The sequence below is a fragment of the Tympanuchus pallidicinctus genome, unplaced genomic scaffold (assembly GCF_026119805.1).
Source record: "Tympanuchus pallidicinctus isolate F22 unplaced genomic scaffold, pur_lepc_1.0 scaffold31, whole genome shotgun sequence".
In the NCBI taxonomy this organism is placed as follows: domain Eukaryota; kingdom Metazoa; phylum Chordata; class Aves; order Galliformes; family Phasianidae; genus Tympanuchus; species Tympanuchus pallidicinctus.
In genome coordinates this window covers 5050997-5068285 of record NW_026294749.1, presented here as the reverse complement: position 1 = coordinate 5068285, position 17289 = coordinate 5050997, and the positions used below count along the sequence as shown (strand labels likewise).

Sequence of the window (17289 nt, the reverse complement as noted above, 5' to 3'; positions counted from 1 at the left end):
TCCTAAGTGGTATTTTAGAAGGTCCAGTTTAAAAAGACAGTATGGACAGTTAAGAAAGAGCCAGAATGAGGCACAGGGAAGAAAGAGAAGACAGAATATATGCAAGATGTGCAGACACATTCTGCTCCCATTCAGATCCCAGCAGACTACATTCTCCCTCACTCCAGTCCCAAGCACTGAGCATATTTGGTGCAAAAACAGCACTATGTGGGAATGTTCAAGCTCTGCTGATTCTTTAGCAGAACTTCCACAGCTTTCTGTTAAATTCAGTTCTCTCCCCAACTTCACACTTTGTGACACTCAGAAGGAGGACATAAGAAACCCTGTTCTCTGTTGGTTTGGGCATATATCAGCCACTATTTGGATACTCTAACATGAAACCAAGGAATAAAAGAATTGTGTGCATCAGCAGGGAAAGATGAGCTGGCATTCTTGCCCCACCAGCCAGCTGGCACAGAAGAACAGATGTGGTACCACCATCAGCAAGGCCTTTGGAAGCAGTCCACGAGGCAGGACGTGGCAAGCAGGCCCCTGCTCCAGAATCCTGAGGCAGAAGGTTTTGAACGTGATATGAAAAGCATTCATCCACAGCACTGAGACTCGGTGCTACAGCCAGACCTGAGGTACTTATGGAATAATTTCCTTCAGACCATCTTAGACCAGAAATACCTGTTTCTGAAGGAAGTACCTAGTGTGCAAGATCAACACCTTCCTTTTGAGTTTGTCACAGTACCAGATAACAAATTTCATTTCATTTTGTATTTATCCTCATCTGCCTACTTGTACATTCACGCTTTTCACTACGGCACCAGGATTCACTAGCACAGCCTGTTACAGCATCAAGAAATGGTTATTCGCTGCAAACAATTGGTTTGGCACCATCCTGCCCACCAGTACTCTTCCTTAGCAAAACTACCCTGTTTCAGTAGGCTCAAGATGTTTCCTGTCACAGGCCTGGGGCCACCTGGTGCAGCGTCAGTGAGCTCAGCAACTTTGCAGTGTTCCACCGTGCTGCTGCAGTGTAAGCCTACACAAAGAGGAGTTCTACAGAGCAGACAGGAGCTGACACCTGTCAGATGGAAAGAGCTTGCAACAGAAATCTGTTCCTTGCACAATTTAGGTTCTTCCTAGCATGGGCAGTAAACAGAGCACTCTATCCTGGCAACATCAGGCAAAACCCCATTAAGAGGAAAACTTTCAAATGAATAACCTTGTCATCAGAAGGTTTTGATCTATAGTTACTTCTTTTGGGCAAGTCACTCAGTCTGGCAGATTTACTGCTGAAGCACGATAAGAGTTGCTATACAGGGAAACCTTGATAAGCAAAGGATACTACATCAACATCTGGCAGGCCTGGAGTGAAGTCCCACAGGAAGTCTCCCTGCTTCTGGAGAGGATGAGGAGATGCCTAATGAGAAAAAAGCTAAAACAAACCCTGCAACCTTCAGCAAGCAGCCTAGTGAGAAACAGGACACAATGGTATCCAACATGAGGGTCTGGGTGCTGAAATTCATCCTCTGGTGCCAATACTGGCACCAGCTGCAACTCAGAAGCTGCCCTGCCTTCCTGAGGAATGACCCAATTTGGAAAACGTGGCTCACAACTGACTCAGTAGAGACAGACATGATTTATTCAATGCCCAAAGCCATTATCTCCTCTGAGCATCTTCATGTCTTCCTCTTCTCATCTGATGTTTCTTTCTCCATCCCTCCTCAATTCTGATTGAGTAGAGGTTAAATGAACACAGAGATAGAACATTTCACACATTGCTATTTCTCCATTTTCATGGGACTGCTTAAGCTGTCAGTAAGATCCAGAAAGAGGCAGAGCTGCAAGCAGATACTGCTTCCTTTGGGTAGGATTATATTATCTCTGCTCGCTGAAGTAACTCCTTTTATTCCACCTATAGCATACTCCTTGGAAAACTGTTGGTAATAATCAGTGAAACAAGGTATCTTCCCACCCACACAGAATCAGTTCATAACCATCACTTATCACAATACTTACAAGCAGCGCTCCTTTCCCCCACTTATCTTCCACTTTTTTGTAGGTTGTAAATGCTTTGACATGGGGGCGAAAGCTACCTGGGAATTCACAAACTCTTAATCAGTTGTGAGGTGCTCCACCCATGCAAATAAATGAATACTGAACTGGAAGATGTGAGAGGGGAAGGACCATACAAAGAGTGGTGAGGTATTGGAACAGGTAGACCAGAGAAGCGGGGGAGACACCATCCCTGGAGGTGCTAAAGGAAATGTGTAGTGTGGTACTTAGAGGCATGGTTTGATGGGCAATATTGGTGGTGGGTGGATGATTGAACTAGATGACCTTGGGGGTCTTTTCCAATTTAATGATTCTACAATTCCAGAGCAGTTTTAGAAATGCCCATCAGGAACAGGGGCACCCTTCTATGGAGCAAGAAGGCACCAGCCAGTGGGATGGCCCCAGCCAGGACACTCCAGGCACTGCTGGAGTATTAAACACAAATCCATACTTTCTCCATCCTGTAAAATTAAGTTTTATTTCATAGGGCTGTCCTAGAGCTGTGTTACAGCTAGTAATAACTGTAACTAACCGGTAAATTCTGTTTGGTCCCATACGGAGCCAGGAGTTGCATTTGATGATCCTTATGGGACCACTACAAATTTGGATATTCTATGATTCTATGTGATTTTACATTGTTCCCCTAGTTGTCAACTGTTGACATACTGCTAAATCCCTGTGAAGGAAACTACACTAATTATGTTTGGACACTGGTCACAGATAATTTCCTGAATCAGTAAGTTGCCTGCAGAGCAAGTAGTGATGTATGTATTTACAAATAAGATTGATTATTCTGAAGAGGTATCTTCACAGTGGCATTTGGATACTACACTGCTTAATATTCACCACAGATGCCCCAGTACAACCATTTGCATCTGCTACTCAGAAGCTACAGAATTAGAAGTTCCTCTACAGCTTGGCTATGTATTTTTATCCTTAGAGAAAAATCAATCCTGTTTTCAAAATAATAATAATAATAATAATAAAACCAAAACAGCAAAACTTCTGGATATCCATAACAACTGAACACTACGTGAGGAGAACCAGAAACCCTTTCTCAATTTTGGCTCCCTTCCACAACATAATCATCCCAGCAGTTGTAGAGTGTGTGTGTGTTTGTGTCACACCGTACTTGTAGATCAGTCCATGTAAGGGTCTGTAGTTAGCTTCAAAGCTCTTCCAAGGAAACAAACCCAGCCCTCTATCCTGTAGTGCTTTCCAAACTCCTGGGTCGCGATCAGCACTCACCTGTGCATGTTTCCATTGGTGGTGAAGGACTGTCCACACACTGAACATTTATAAGGCCTTTCACCTGAGTGCACCAGCATGTGGCGATCAAGGGAGCTCGCTGAGCTCAGAGACTTTCCACAGATGCTGCAGGAATGGTCTGTCCCTCCAGTGTCAGTGTTATGCTAGAGAAAGCAATGATTTTTTTTCATTGAATGACTCTTACACAGCGTGAGTAAGATATCAGAGAGAACTGTAAACACCTTAAAAGTAGCTTCACAGAGCCACGTGACACAATAGCTTATATTAAGGTGTGCCCCATATCCAGTTCTTTCCCACAGCCCTCCCCCTTAACTCCACCCCCTCCCTTTGCTTTAACTCCTTAATGCAGCTGCTTTGTGCAGCCTGGAATGCCCACCACACGCTGCACTTTCACTGGGTGTGCAGCAGAAAAGGATAGAAAGGGACCCAGCAAAACCGATCCAACAAGTGGGACCTTGCAATGTGTTAAGCTATGTAGCACTTTGGGGTAGGGTAAATGGTAAGGGGGAAAGAAGAAAGAGAATGTAATTATAAACTTGATTTCAGAAGATGCTTAAAAATACTCTTTAAAGATATTAATTTCAAAGTGACTGTGTAGTAAGAAAACAGAAAAACAGAGCAAATGCCTCTGTTTTACAGGGAAAACATGGCTATCAGCCACTGCATTATATGTACCACTCATCTTTGCTTGCATTTAGAGAATTGAACATTTCTTCACATACCAAAAAAAAAAAAAAAAAAGAAAAAGAAAAAGAAAAAAAAAACCCCACCCAAACTAAAATCAAATAGAGAATAAGGAAAAAAATTAAATAACAGTTACAGCACAGAAGGGAAAACGGAAGTAATGAGTATCTAGTGGACTCAGAGTGGTGAACCACAACTGTAACATCCCAAGGAGAACTTTCTGACATAGAAAAAGCCAAAGCTCCTCATAATACATTTTCATGGTTCAAGAGGAGCAAGATGAGGCCTGTATCTGACAAAAATAAAGAGCATCATACATTTGAAATGGGTATTTTAAATTCTGCCTCCCAAAACTGCTGTACGTGTAAAGGACAGAGAGGCTCTTAACACCAAGATGATTTTAAAGTTGTTTCTTCCTGCTTCTTATCTGTATGAACAGTAAAGGGAACTGTATTCAAACAGGACAACAAAACAGGACTTATGCCTCATGATGGAATTGGTTTTCTGGATCCTTAGGATACCTTAAGCTATGCAGAACAGGACACACATCCTTGTTTGAGCCACTGAGGGAGTAGGGAGGGGAAGGAAAGGAGAGAAAGAGAGGAGAATTATCCACCTCCTGGTTGATGGTTTGTTTGTTTTTTTTAATTAATACCAGGGGAAAGCTTGACTAAAACCAAAACAATTGTGAAAAGTTATATACAGGCATTTCTGATTTGCACATGGAATTGCTTTTCACTACTGCAAAATGCACGCTGGCAATTGAGACACTCAATAAAATAGGGAATCGAGAGCTCAAACTTTACGTACCTGACGAATGTGCATAGTTAGCTGGTGCTGTGTAGTGCAAATCTTTTCACACAGAGGACAGGTATAGGAAGACTTCTCTTCTTTTGTTTCCTGTGAAGAAAACAACAAAGAAATCAGATATTAAAGAACTGGAAAGCTGTTACTGCTATGGATGGAAAAAGTACGAGCCATCTCCAGTACAAAAGGCCACTGCTAACAGAACGACTTGTATGTGCATTTATCATCCCAGCAGATCCCTCAGGGAAGTTTCAAAAACTTCTGAATTTATAAATAGGGGCCATTTCAACCACCACAGAAGAACAGCAGCTGTTTTAACAGCGCACAGATACTCAGCAGTAGCAGTTTAGGACAGGAAGTGAAGGCAATTACTGCAACCAGCTCAAACTGCCAGGAGGAATTTAGGTGAGCAGAAAGCAATTACCCAGGCTGGAATCCTGCCAGAATATGCTGGCAAATGCAACTAATCTTCCAAAAAGATCTTTAGGAAGCACAAGTCTTCAGGACTTTGGGTTTTCCACCCCACCTCGATGGCAAGTTGTTAGGCCAGTGCCCTTTTCTCAGAGCTCTGACTCAGAAGGAAGAGCAGCATTTACTGAATCACCAGCACCACTTCCTTGAGCATCCTGTGTTTCTCCTGGAAGCATCCCATCCAGGCACACTGGCCAGGCCCAACCCTTCTTAAGCTTGCAAGATCTGATGAGATCATAACGAGAAAGAGGTGACAATGTGGGAGCCTACGTGACTCTAAAAGAACAGATTATGAACCCCGTTATCCTCCACCCAGGTGAGGAGTAACCACGGTCAAAGCATGAGTACAAGCAATGCAATAGCCCCGACCTGGATTGCTCAGTCTGATTTAAGCATGCCCTTGAGACACTGGGGAAAGCCGCCACTCTTTCACAGCCGAGGATGGAATGGCACTCTCACAGAAACCAAAGGCATCTGCCTGAGCTGTCTGCAAGGATGGCTACCGAATGACACACGGTCATTTGCACCAGACGTGGCTTCTGAACCAAAGCCTGCATGACTCAAAGCAAGAAGATCTGGCACTGAAAATGAAACCTCTGTTTTCTGTAGAACTATGCACATCTTTACCAGCTGGAGGTTCACCATTTGTTACCTAAACTCGTGGTGATGAGAATACAAAAACCATCTCTGCATGACTGATGGGAAGCATAATATTTATGCTAAAAGGATGCATTCTATTGAATCTCTTTGCTGGCTATTTTAGGTAACACTAGTGAGAACAAGCAAAAGAAACCAAACAACAGCAAAAAACACCCCACCAAACCTAAGTAGCTCTTTAGTCAGAAACAGGAGGGAGCTGATCTGTATATATCTATCTGTTTCCTCTTTCTAAACAATTTTTTTCCCCTTCACTGTCCTACAAGCTATCAACTGAGAAAGGACCACTTCCAGACAGTCAGACACAAGCATTTGTGTGGGGCGCTGACAATGACTGGCCCAGGTCTCTGTCATCAATCCTGTGGCATTCAAGGGGAAAGACACTGACACAGTGTTAGAAAAGGCTGTTTTGTTGATGATTTTTTTTTTTTTTCTGAGTTTCAACTTAATGAAGCAATATTCCTCTCAACACGATCTGAGGAAACACTCCATAGAGAGTTCCTGACTGAAATGTAACATTACATTTTCAGAAGTGGGGTCATGATATTTTTCCATTAACTCCAGTGACTGGTGGATGTGGATGCAAAGCTATTTTCTCATTTTGCCTCAAGTAAACACGGCGGGTGACCTCCCTTCTATAAGTATCAGGAACAGCAACTGTTAGGATATCCCAACCCCCCTCCTGTTTCCCTTGCAAGGCTCCCCATCCCGAAGGTAATCATTGCAGGCCACACACACAGGCCAGGGCCCAATGCCCTGTTACTCACAAAACATTAGAAAGCAAATAAGAAAGGCTGCCATTATAAAGTCTCAACACCCAAGAAAATTAAAACACATTATCCCCGTGCCCACACACACATACAATTCACACACACACATTCCATCCTACTGATACAACTTTAATTTTACTGCATGCAACCAGTCTGCAGAGCAGTGTTCAGCTCCAATTATACTGCAATCCTGTTAAAGTTGGCTCAGGACAGAGAACAAACACACTGTGCTGCAAGGAAAATCCCTACAGCTGTGCTGACAGTTTAGATCGTGTTTAATCCCCAGGGTATTTATGTGAAATTATCAACCTACTACTTTTTTTTTGCCCCCCCTTTAAATGAGTGACACAGTTCTACACGATGCAATCAATGGCTTCAGAGCCTTTCTCAACTGCTCTTCGCATCAGCAAATTAACAGCAGATAGAGTAATTGCTGGTTCACCTTGAAGCAAAGATCAGAAACACACTATAGCTCTGTCAGAGCTGATTAGTATTGAATCTGGGGTTTATTATTAACTAAAACCCAAACTTTCTCCAGTGGTCACCCAGGGTACACGCTGCATACCGTAACACAGCTCAAGCAAATCAAGGCTAGCTACAAGAGGAACGCTGTTGACTGACTCGATCCAGGCCAAAACACATTAGCATCCCTACTCCAAGAGCACCTCCACTCACAAACATAGAACACAGCACTCAGCCACCTCACTGGAGCCAGGGTGGGGAAAACACGCTTCCTGAACTGAAAGATAAAACTAACAGTTAATTTGTTACCTATTCTCTTTTTAGTCAACCTGGCAAGACAGCTCTGCGTTCAACTGATGGCAAATGCTTTGGGAATTGTGCACAAGGGCTGCTTTTCTCCAGCTCACCTTTGTCACCTTTTTTTTTATTCTCTTATAGAGCAAAGCAAACGAGAAGTTAAAATGGATGCAGGTTGATGACAGAATACGTTTATTAGACTATAGGTAGACCAAAGATAAAGCTAGCATTATAAAGAGAACCATAGACTAAGGACAAAGGTTCACAGCAAAGTGTTTTGCTGCCAAGAAACAGCAGTCAGACCCAGAAAATTAGCACTGTTACTATCCTTACAATTAAAATCAGGGGCACATTCTGACCAGAATCGGAGATCTGTGCACCGTTAAACACTGAAACAAATCAGTGCTTTCATGCTGCTATGTTGAAAATGGAAATTCACTGTATTAGATGTTGTTAAACCCACTTATTATTTCACATCTCACTTCTAATACCTCGCTGATGTAGCCATTTACCCCTCTGGCAATAATGATCTTTCAGCCTAATAACAAATAGGCTATTTACCATGTTTTCAATCTATTTATTTTTACACCGTAAGAATCCCTCTTAATCCTGTCACATTTACTCTCAAGCTTCCTTTGATTCAATGCCCATCGAAGCATCAGGTGGAATAAAGGTCACTAGCACTAATAAACTTTCCTGAAGCCAAGCCACATGGTGTTCCAGCAGACAGCTGTGCAACAGCACTGCCACCGAGTCTCATCTGAATTCCAGTCTTACTTTACACAATGAAATCAAGGAACCAGGGTAGCCCTTAACAGGGAACACAGCAAATAAACCCTGAAGTCAGGTTCTAGCCAGTGTGACACCACCAACACAGTTGCCTGTACACAGCCAGGCTCTTTGATTAAGAATTCCTATGTTCATTTATTGTTAGTGGTTTTTAACCATTTTAAGCAAGAAAATTCAAGACAAGTAATAAGTATGTCAACTGGGCAGCCATTCTGCAAGTTATTAATAAAATACTATAAGACCATCACGAGTCACACTTCCCAACCTTTCTGATCCCCATTACATCTTCATTCATTAACAAATTCTCTGTGCTAAAGTCAAACAGATGCGGGATTTGGGGTGTTTCTTGCTGTACTGCAACACCTTAATTAGTAGGGCTTAACTCAGCAAAAGAGAAACGTGGATATCAATAATCACAGCTTGAACTGACTCTATCACTTCTCCAGATCAATACAGCTATCAGCCAGAGTCATCAACTGGCAAATGGAAAAAAACCAAACTGATAAAAGCTACATCTATTTGCTCTGCAACATTTATACAAAACATTCTGCAACAGTTCTTCACATTTTCATCAACAACAAATAAGGGCACCTTACAGTACAACTGTGTGAACTGAGTGCCTTTATGGACATTTTGTTCTAGCACCACCTTTAACCTTTAATCACTCAGATCTTCTGCAGGGGCAATACCTCACAAAGGGACCCTCTCAACAACTGAGCCAAGCCCCACAGTCCCCTGGCCAGGCCATCCCTCACTGAACTACTTCAGTTCCAGATACTTTTCTCCTAGGTTAATGGAACAAACTGACCCTCTCAACAAATCAGGAAAATGCAAGAACATGGATAATGGATGAAGCAGGAAAGAAGTGGCAATTTTCGTTTTGCTGCTGCTGGTGTCATCTGGCAGACCAGCTTGCCCACTGTGTGACATGTGAGCCCAAGCAAGCAAACCCCTTCCATCCCTGGTTTTCTAAGGTTAAGTTCTGGGGGAGCATCAGGAAACACGCAAAAAGAAACGATAACAGAGGCAAGACAAACTCATGCAGTGAAAAAAAGACAAAACCACCAATGAAACATAATCACATCATTTTCCATGCAGCTGTTTGACTTCCCATCATCTCCCTGTTCTTGAGTTTACAAACCTGATTCCTCCTACCAATCCGATTTGGTGCAGGAGACTTCGAGGGAGATTTGACAGTCTGAGAGGTCCCCCCATTTTCAGCTATCTTCCCCACATTCATTACTGCTGACATCATGGCATCAATGGAGGACAAGTCTGCTCCGTCCGAACTGTTTGGTGAACTTGGCGACACCTTGTAACTGTTTAAGGTTTCCAGCTGCTTCTCTGGAATTAGAAAGAAAAAGCACACATAAGAGCTGCTAGGTCATCTAAAAAATTAAACAAAAAAAACCTCACAACCCAAAGCAAAACCCCAAGGTATTTTCAGCTGCCTGCAACTCACATCACACTGCCTAATTTCATGGACAAATGCTCATAATCACTGAAGATTTTCTTGTATCAGTGAGTTTCTCCTATTGGAATGTATAGGATGAGGTGCAGATCTCTTCTAAAAGGATGTTCACGTTATCTTGACTTCCAAACTAAATTCAGTACGGGAATTATGGAGTGATTCACCTTAAATTTTCTTGCTGCAAAATGGTACTAATTGCAGTACCTTGCAATCACAATGAACTATCAGATCAGCACCAATGTATGAATGCTCTGGCAAACACCATCATTCAAGCAAGCAAGCATTTTAAGCAGAATTGCACAACTGAGGCATCAGTAGCACAGTATACTGGTTCCTCTGTCACATACCTTAAGTCAGCCTTGTAGAAGCAAAGAGCTAAATCTGAAAAAAATCCAACTTCAAATCCCCTAAAATACATTTTTACTTCCATACCTGGCAATGATATAATTATCTTCTTCTTTTTGTTCTACCCACTCTTATCAGTCCATAGAGTATATGTTACAGCCATGACTGATGCTGCCCCACAGGCAAAGCTGCTCAGATTCAGACTTCTCCATCACATTTTGTACACAGCTTGTCAAACACACAGGTAAAGTCCTCCACTTTCCCCTTAAGGTGTTAAAAAGGAAAATGCTTTCAAACTGAATGTTCATTCCTCTAAAAAAGAATCTCCCAACCAAATAGGAACACCCTGCAAGTCTACAACTGTCATCTCAGGTGGTCAGTACAGGATCTTCATGTGTGTGTGAGTCACTCTAACACAAGAGGATGTGAGGGTGAACAAGGAGAAACAAATCTACCTGTGAACATCCGATCTCTGCATAATACTGACTTTGGAAGATAAGTTTGAGCACTACAAACAGGTGTTTTTTGAGGCTAAGTAATGTGGTGCCAAGCTACCTGGAGCCAAGAAAATCTTAGTTTGGAAGCCTACAGTAGTGCCTGAGTATTTATGTGCCCATGCTTCTGCTCACTGTGTTTTATATACTTCACACAGATAAAGGCTAGGCACAAGGAAAGAAAAGCATGCACCTATGCCTCTGCTCAGTGTATATTACACCCCTCACGCAGATAAGGGTTATGGATTGGGTAAGAAATATTTCTACAAGCCTTCATCAATGCCCTAAATTAAAGAGTCTCTCAGAGCTAGTCAGACCAGTTACCTTCATTGCTATCCCCTGATTGACTGAGGCTCTCTTCTTGCTTGCTGGTCTCCTCACTTAGTGTAGTAGCTTTAGTAGCATCAGGCTCTTCAGCCTCTTCTTCAGTAGCACCCTCTAGCACTATGTGAGGCAGATGGGAAAAAGAGAATGAGATTACATTTTGGTGGAAGCAGTTTTAGCAGAGAGTAAAACCCCAATTTTTTGAGTGCTCTACTGATGGCTGTGTAGGTTTGATGGCGGAAGCACGTCAACGGAGCCAATGCAATGAAGCGCCCGAAGCCACAAGTATCCTGGCACAGGAATGGGAGATGCTGCTGCTGCCACCAGCAGTGAAATCTGGGCAAAAAAGGAGAGGAAACCCTTACACAGCTTGGTCCCCAGCATTCAACCACAAAAAAAAAAAGAAAGGAGTAGGGAACAAAGGACTGAGCAAGCCAGTGTGCCACTGACACTCATGACATACGGTAAAGAACTTGGAAGAGTATTCTGCTGCTGAAGATTCACTAAGTAATTCAGTTTCACTCACAACCATCCCACCCCTCAATTTCTCTTCTTGGAGGATTAATGTTTACACCAATAGATGAATTCAGGGCAATCTTCTTCCTTCCTGCAGCAAGAAATGAGTACTGAGGTTTTTGGGGCCATGTGGCACATTCCTTACACCCACTGCCCAAGGGTTTGAGATGAACAGAAGACAAGCAACCACCATATCTGCTGACAGAATTTCTCCACACCCCTTTCTAGACCACAACCTTATCATGCTATCCTTGGGGTTTCAGAAGGGATTCCTGCTCTGGCTGGAGAATGACAATGCAGTTGAACATCACTGATAGAGGTGAAGGTGAATCATCAACACCTAACAAAGAGAGGAGTTCTCTTTGTGGCACTCGTGGTCACAGCCTCTGAAGTGGATGATTCATAACACTGAAAAAATCCATATCTTTTTATTGGAGAAATACATTTTTATAACCTCGTATTGGAAATTAACACACTGTGGACATTCCATCATCTCAGGTTTCCAAATCGCACCCAGCAGACTTAATATGGATTTTCCCTTTTTTCAGAAAGCAGAGGCCATCGCTCTCAATTTATGGCTAATAGGGTTTCTTCCTTTTAAAAAAGAAATTCTCGAGGATGACGCAGATCAGTCACAAAACATATCTTCAAATGCTTTTTGAACAGCGTATGCAAACAAGAAATGATGGTATCCCAACTACTGACATTTCAGAGTGAACAACAAAAGTCTGGCAAAGAGAAAGGGCCCAGTTTCTGCTCTCTTCACTCGTGTCATGCAGTTCCTTGCTTTACTCAACACAAGAAAAAGCAGCAGACTCAAGCTCTCCATGTCAAACTGCCGTCCTTCTCAGGAGCAGCACACTGGTGGTTTGACACAGTGAGCAGCACAGTCTGGAGATGAAACATATGTGTGAGCTGACTGAAGCCCACAGTCTAAGACTCCAGATAAAATCAACTTCTTCAAACACCACTTTTAGTCTGCATCTTCAGAAACCAAGACTATTTTGATGCTACCCTGAACAGTTCAAGATAACTCTTTGAAGGTTACTTCTGTATGCTTTTCTGCTAAGCAAAGCACTAATGTTCCCCGTGATGCAAGGGACTGCTTGATTCGAGAGCCCAAGCATCCATCCTCCTGTATTTTCTCCAACAAGTATAAGAGCTGCTTATTTGATGGGGTCTTTAAAAGAGGTCATTTAAGAGCAATACGGTCACTTCTTTCTACTGCGTAAGTGGTTAAAAAGAAAGTAAGTGATTTAATCTTGAAGAGAACAAGTACTAAAGAGTCACTTCCATGTTGCTTGCTGTATCTGCTCAGTACCACCAAAAACAACGACCACTTTACATCATTTGGAAAAACTTCTGTTAAAACAATGCAAGTAAGTGCTTTACTACATAAAAAAAAGCAAACGAACACATCAACAAAAACCAGCTCCTCCTTCAGAAATACACTTACCCTTTCCTCATTCAGTCAATACCTCTAGCATTAACGTTACCACCATTACGTCCTGGAAGAAGTCACTCTATAGCGTAAATAACTCTGAAGATTCAGCATTTCTTAATTTTAAGCAGTTAAAAGACTGAAATTCAACTCTGCAAAAATAGGGTTAGTGTCGCATGCTTTTGTTCACATATGTATTTTCCATTTTCTTGCATGAAGCAAAAATGTACCACTTAAACAAAGATAACCACATGAGCAGGACGCACTGATTTCAGAGGCATAACTTTCTATTTGCAATAGGATATAGAAACAATAAGGATACTGGGCCAAATCACTCCTTCCTGTGGGAAAACCCATGGCAGAAAGCCTTCAGGCAAGAGAATACTGAGAGGTTTCTCTTGCAGCTTTTTTTTTTTTCCTTAATAAATGCATCAGTGAGGACGGGGAAATGTTTTTTTCCACAGCACCTATGAGATCCCAGGAATCAGACAAGCAGTGACAGCAGGAATGCCCTGTGGCCCTGCCCTCAGGGCTCTAAACACCCCAGCTGGGAGGTCACACCAATGGAGCCTCCTTCCTCCCTTTCCCCAAAAGAGAACAAAGACCTCCAGGAAAGAGAGACAAACAGGAAAGAGGCTGGCAAACAGCATGGCCTCAGGTTGCATTCAACATCTGAGCAAAGCCTCTAGGAAACAGGGAACTGGTCACAAGCATTCAAGTCATCTATTTTGGAGACCCTCCCCCAGCATCACAGTCACCCTCTCTTATGAAAGCAGAGGGCATACATGTGAGGGGGCAACAAACAGAACAAAATCCCAACAGCCTTCCACCCGTGGTCACAGAAAGGGACCCGGCTCCCTCCATGTGGTGTTGTTTCCGAAGCCATGAAACCGGGCAGCTGCAATCTCACACAGAAGGCTGCAGGGCCTTCAGCTCCTCCTTGTGCTGGAGGCCCATCCCGATGCCACACATAACAGGAGAGCTGCTGAGAAACAGGAGGCTCAAAAAAAAAAAAAAAAAAGAAAAAAGAAAAAAGCCTTGTTGCTTCCCATTCAGTCTGTACAGGAAGACACTTGCTAGACCTATTTCCTCCTCTGGGATAAAGTGTGACTCCACTGTATGCTAAAGCTGAGTCCATCAGCAGCTACTTCCCCCCTCTGCTTATGTGTATTTATTTGTATTTAATTTTTTTCTTTAAAGACCACTCTCAACTGTTACAGCTGTTCCTCCTTCTGGCGATGAGCATCACAGATGAAGCAAAAAAGAGAATGCAGGCCAGCAAGGGCTACAGGGGAAGGAAGAAGAAAGGAGAAGAGATGATGAGCCTTGAGAGTCACGATCACTTGACTTGCCAATGAGAGACAGCCACTCTAACGTGGAGCTGGTACAAGTCCCTGCTCTGGTTTGCTCCCCTGTCTCTGCACAGGAGTTCTCTGTTTGGAATAGGTAGAGAGAAACACACAATACAGGCAAGGAGGGGGAAAACCTGGTGTGTAGCACAAAGCTGCTCATTGTTCTGCCTTAAAAAAATGTTCACATCAACGTTAAATTGGAAGCCATGCACTAATTGGGCCAGGGAAAGATTAACACTCTCAGCCAAATACTTTTATTGGTTTCATTAAACATGCCATAGTATGCAGCACAGAACACGGTGGGAGGAGCAGAAACAGGGGAAACAAATGATGGCTTTAGGAATGCACCCCCCACACACATGCATTTCAAACCACGTTTTCCTGTGAGGCCCAAACAGGAATCCTGAGCCTTCTTCATCATTTCCATCTTAGCAACGCTATTATCTTATTCAAGGCTTTCCCAAAGTTTTTTTGTTGTTTTTTTTTTGTCTTCTTAGTGATAGAAAAAAATATCCAAGGATCATTTAAATGAAGGCCAGACCTTCCTAGTATACAAATTTAGAGATGAGCAGAACTTCAAAGAGAGAGATTGCATTTGAATAAACAAAAGTTTACCGTTTACCCTTGAGATCATAATACCTAAGAATCACTACACCACTTTCAGAAAGGTATCTGATGCAATGGTCTTGTACCGAGCGCCCACCAGAGGAGCAGATTTCCATCCCGGAGCACACAGAGACGCTCCCAAGCACAAAAGCATCCCCAAGAGATGCACACAGCCACCCAAAACCACTTTTTGAATGTCATTTAGCTTCAAAGCTGGCAGGAAAGAAGGAAAGAGGATGAAAACGCGTTGTGTGGGAAGAAAAAGGGGTTAATACCATTGAAAGCCACTGCCTCAATGCAAAGGAAAACCAAAAGAAAGAAGTCTTCCCAACTGACCTTTTTAATATCAACTGTGCCCTTGCTACTGAAGTGTTGGTGCTGACTCGGCACCCCAGCGGTAGAGAAATATACTGGCAGCGTCACCTCACTGTCACCACTGCTGGAGCACCAGTACAGAGCAGCCTATGGGGAAAGGAAGACAAGCATAAAAAAAACACAGTGGCATGGGAATAGCTGGTGGTCGGTTATTAGCTCAGCATTCAGAATAAGACAGGCACTAAGGATATTGCCCCAAAGCTTTTGAACTAGTACCTCTAAGTAGAGTTTTCCCCTGGGGAAAAGGAACAAAAAAAACCAAAAACAAGCAACCATACAAACCCCAACAACAAATGAAACCTCAAAGACACCAAACCAAAGGAGCAACAGCTCAGGACAGGCGCACTCTGGGCACTGAAAGACAGACCGCTCATCTTGCAACGACCTCTCGGGGTTCTTACTGATACAGCTGTTTTATCCATATTAGCATGAGTGGAATACCTCATTCTGCAACTCTACAAATCCACAGCATCCACGTGTCTCCTCTAATTTGACACACACACTGGCAGATAGGCACAGACACTGAATAAACAAGTGAAGCACACGCTCACCGCCATGCCTTAAAGCACGGCTGGAGCGCACCACCTGTTTTAGGGGCAGGGCGAATAAGAGCAAGAAGACTTCCACATTTATGGATTATTTTGTGCACTGTTGCTACCACACCTAACAGCCTAAATTTTGAATATCCAAAGATGTTTACTTCTTCAGTTTCACCCCTTTGCATGCATGATGAGATACGTGGGCGATATGGTTCTTCTTTAAGTTTTGAAATCTGCATTCTCATGATCTATGGACTATTAGCAGTCCTCAGGACTTTGGCTTGGATGACCAAAAGCATCTCTCCATGAAACATACCAGAATTTGAACTTTGCTACTGCCTTAAGCAAACTACTGCTCTGAATCACCACGATGCTCTGGTACAGTGCTGATAAGTCACAGGGAAAATGAGGAAGCTGTACTAATGTAACAGTGCTGGAAAAGCAGGGGCTTCCTGGATGGAATTTTCCTGCATTTGTCAATGGGTTCAACGACAGCGTTAATATAAGATGCATGCATACCTGTCTTCTTGGCCCTGCAGTTTGCTAACTTGAAGAGCAAGCACCCTCCCGTCTGTCCCTGCAGGCAGTGAGGATGGCACGACACGCAGCAGCCTGTGGTCTTGCTAGGCTAGAAAGGAGAAGCAAAGCACATGCTGCTGCACTGCCGAGAGTGAAACCAAAATCTGACAGCCCCATCCCCTGATGAGAAAGCCTTATTCTCTGCCACAATGCTTTATACATCTGAGGGTCTGGTACAAACACACACTGAACTCTTGCCCAGCATCACTGCGCCCAGGATGGCAACATCACACGACTGACCAGCTCCTGATGAATTCTGAGATTTTCTAACATCTTATTCCTCCTCCCTCGTATCAAAGACCTATCTAAAAGCTGTTCCTCATCCTCCCTATCAGCTTGTGGGTTAGCACCTGGCCCTCCAGGAAGCCTTTGTCACCAAACTGCAGTCAGCCTTAAGAATGTGTTCAGACAAAAAGGGATACTGAGATTTCAAGACAGTTGAACAAACCTGGGGCCACAAGAGCTGATTTCAGGCACACGCAAAAAAATGAAGTTGGAAAAATAGCAAAGCAAAAGCCAGCAAATGGAATCACAGATTCCTCCACTCCCTCCACATACAAACTCCCCTCCATCTTCATTTTGCCAGCTTCCCATACAGCCAGTGGGTGCAGGAGGCCTCTGGGGAGACTATCCAGCCCCGCAGCTCACAGTGGCCAAAGAAGCATGTTGGACAAGACAGACCTTCAGCGTTACCCAGTGTGCCCTGCCCCTGCTCCCTCCCCGCGTGCCGAGGAGGGACACAAAAGCAATACTGTCTGTCCTTATAAGCTCTGCTTTGCATGTGTTCGGCAAGCTAAGACAGCTGTGTGGACGGCTCGCAGAGTTCCAGGAAGTTGATGTGTTTCTTGGCTTGGACTCCAGTTTATTTGCCTTAGATGAAGTGGCGACCCAAGAAAATCTCTCCCCGTCCCCCTGGGCTGGCAGGCTACAGGACAGCAGCATGCCTTGGGACATGGCACAGGGTCTCTCCCCAGATGGACGGGCCTTCACCAGCCTGA

The 17289-nt window shown here is 43.5% G+C and overlaps 1 protein-coding gene across 7 annotated transcripts in view; it reads right to left on the bottom strand.

Moving 5' to 3' along the window:
- The window catches only part of RREB1 (ras responsive element binding protein 1), a 122508-nt gene that overhangs the window by 56041 nt on the left and 49178 nt on the right, over positions 1–17289 (bottom strand). For 5 of the 7 annotated variants that reach the window (XM_052697965.1, XM_052697967.1, XM_052697966.1 and 2 more), the window contains exons 2-5: positions 10884–11003; positions 9391–9593; positions 4807–4896; positions 3292–3455 (exon numbers count right to left, since the gene is read on the bottom strand). In XM_052697965.1, the coding sequence (XP_052553925.1) occupies positions 3292–3455; positions 4807–4896; positions 9391–9593; positions 10884–11003 (577 nt within the window). Of the gene's footprint in view, positions 1–3291; positions 3456–4806; positions 4897–9390; positions 9594–10883; positions 11004–15134; positions 15261–17289 lie in introns of all 7 variants that reach the window. The other 2 variants (XM_052697968.1, XM_052697969.1) reach the window with 1 other exon arrangement.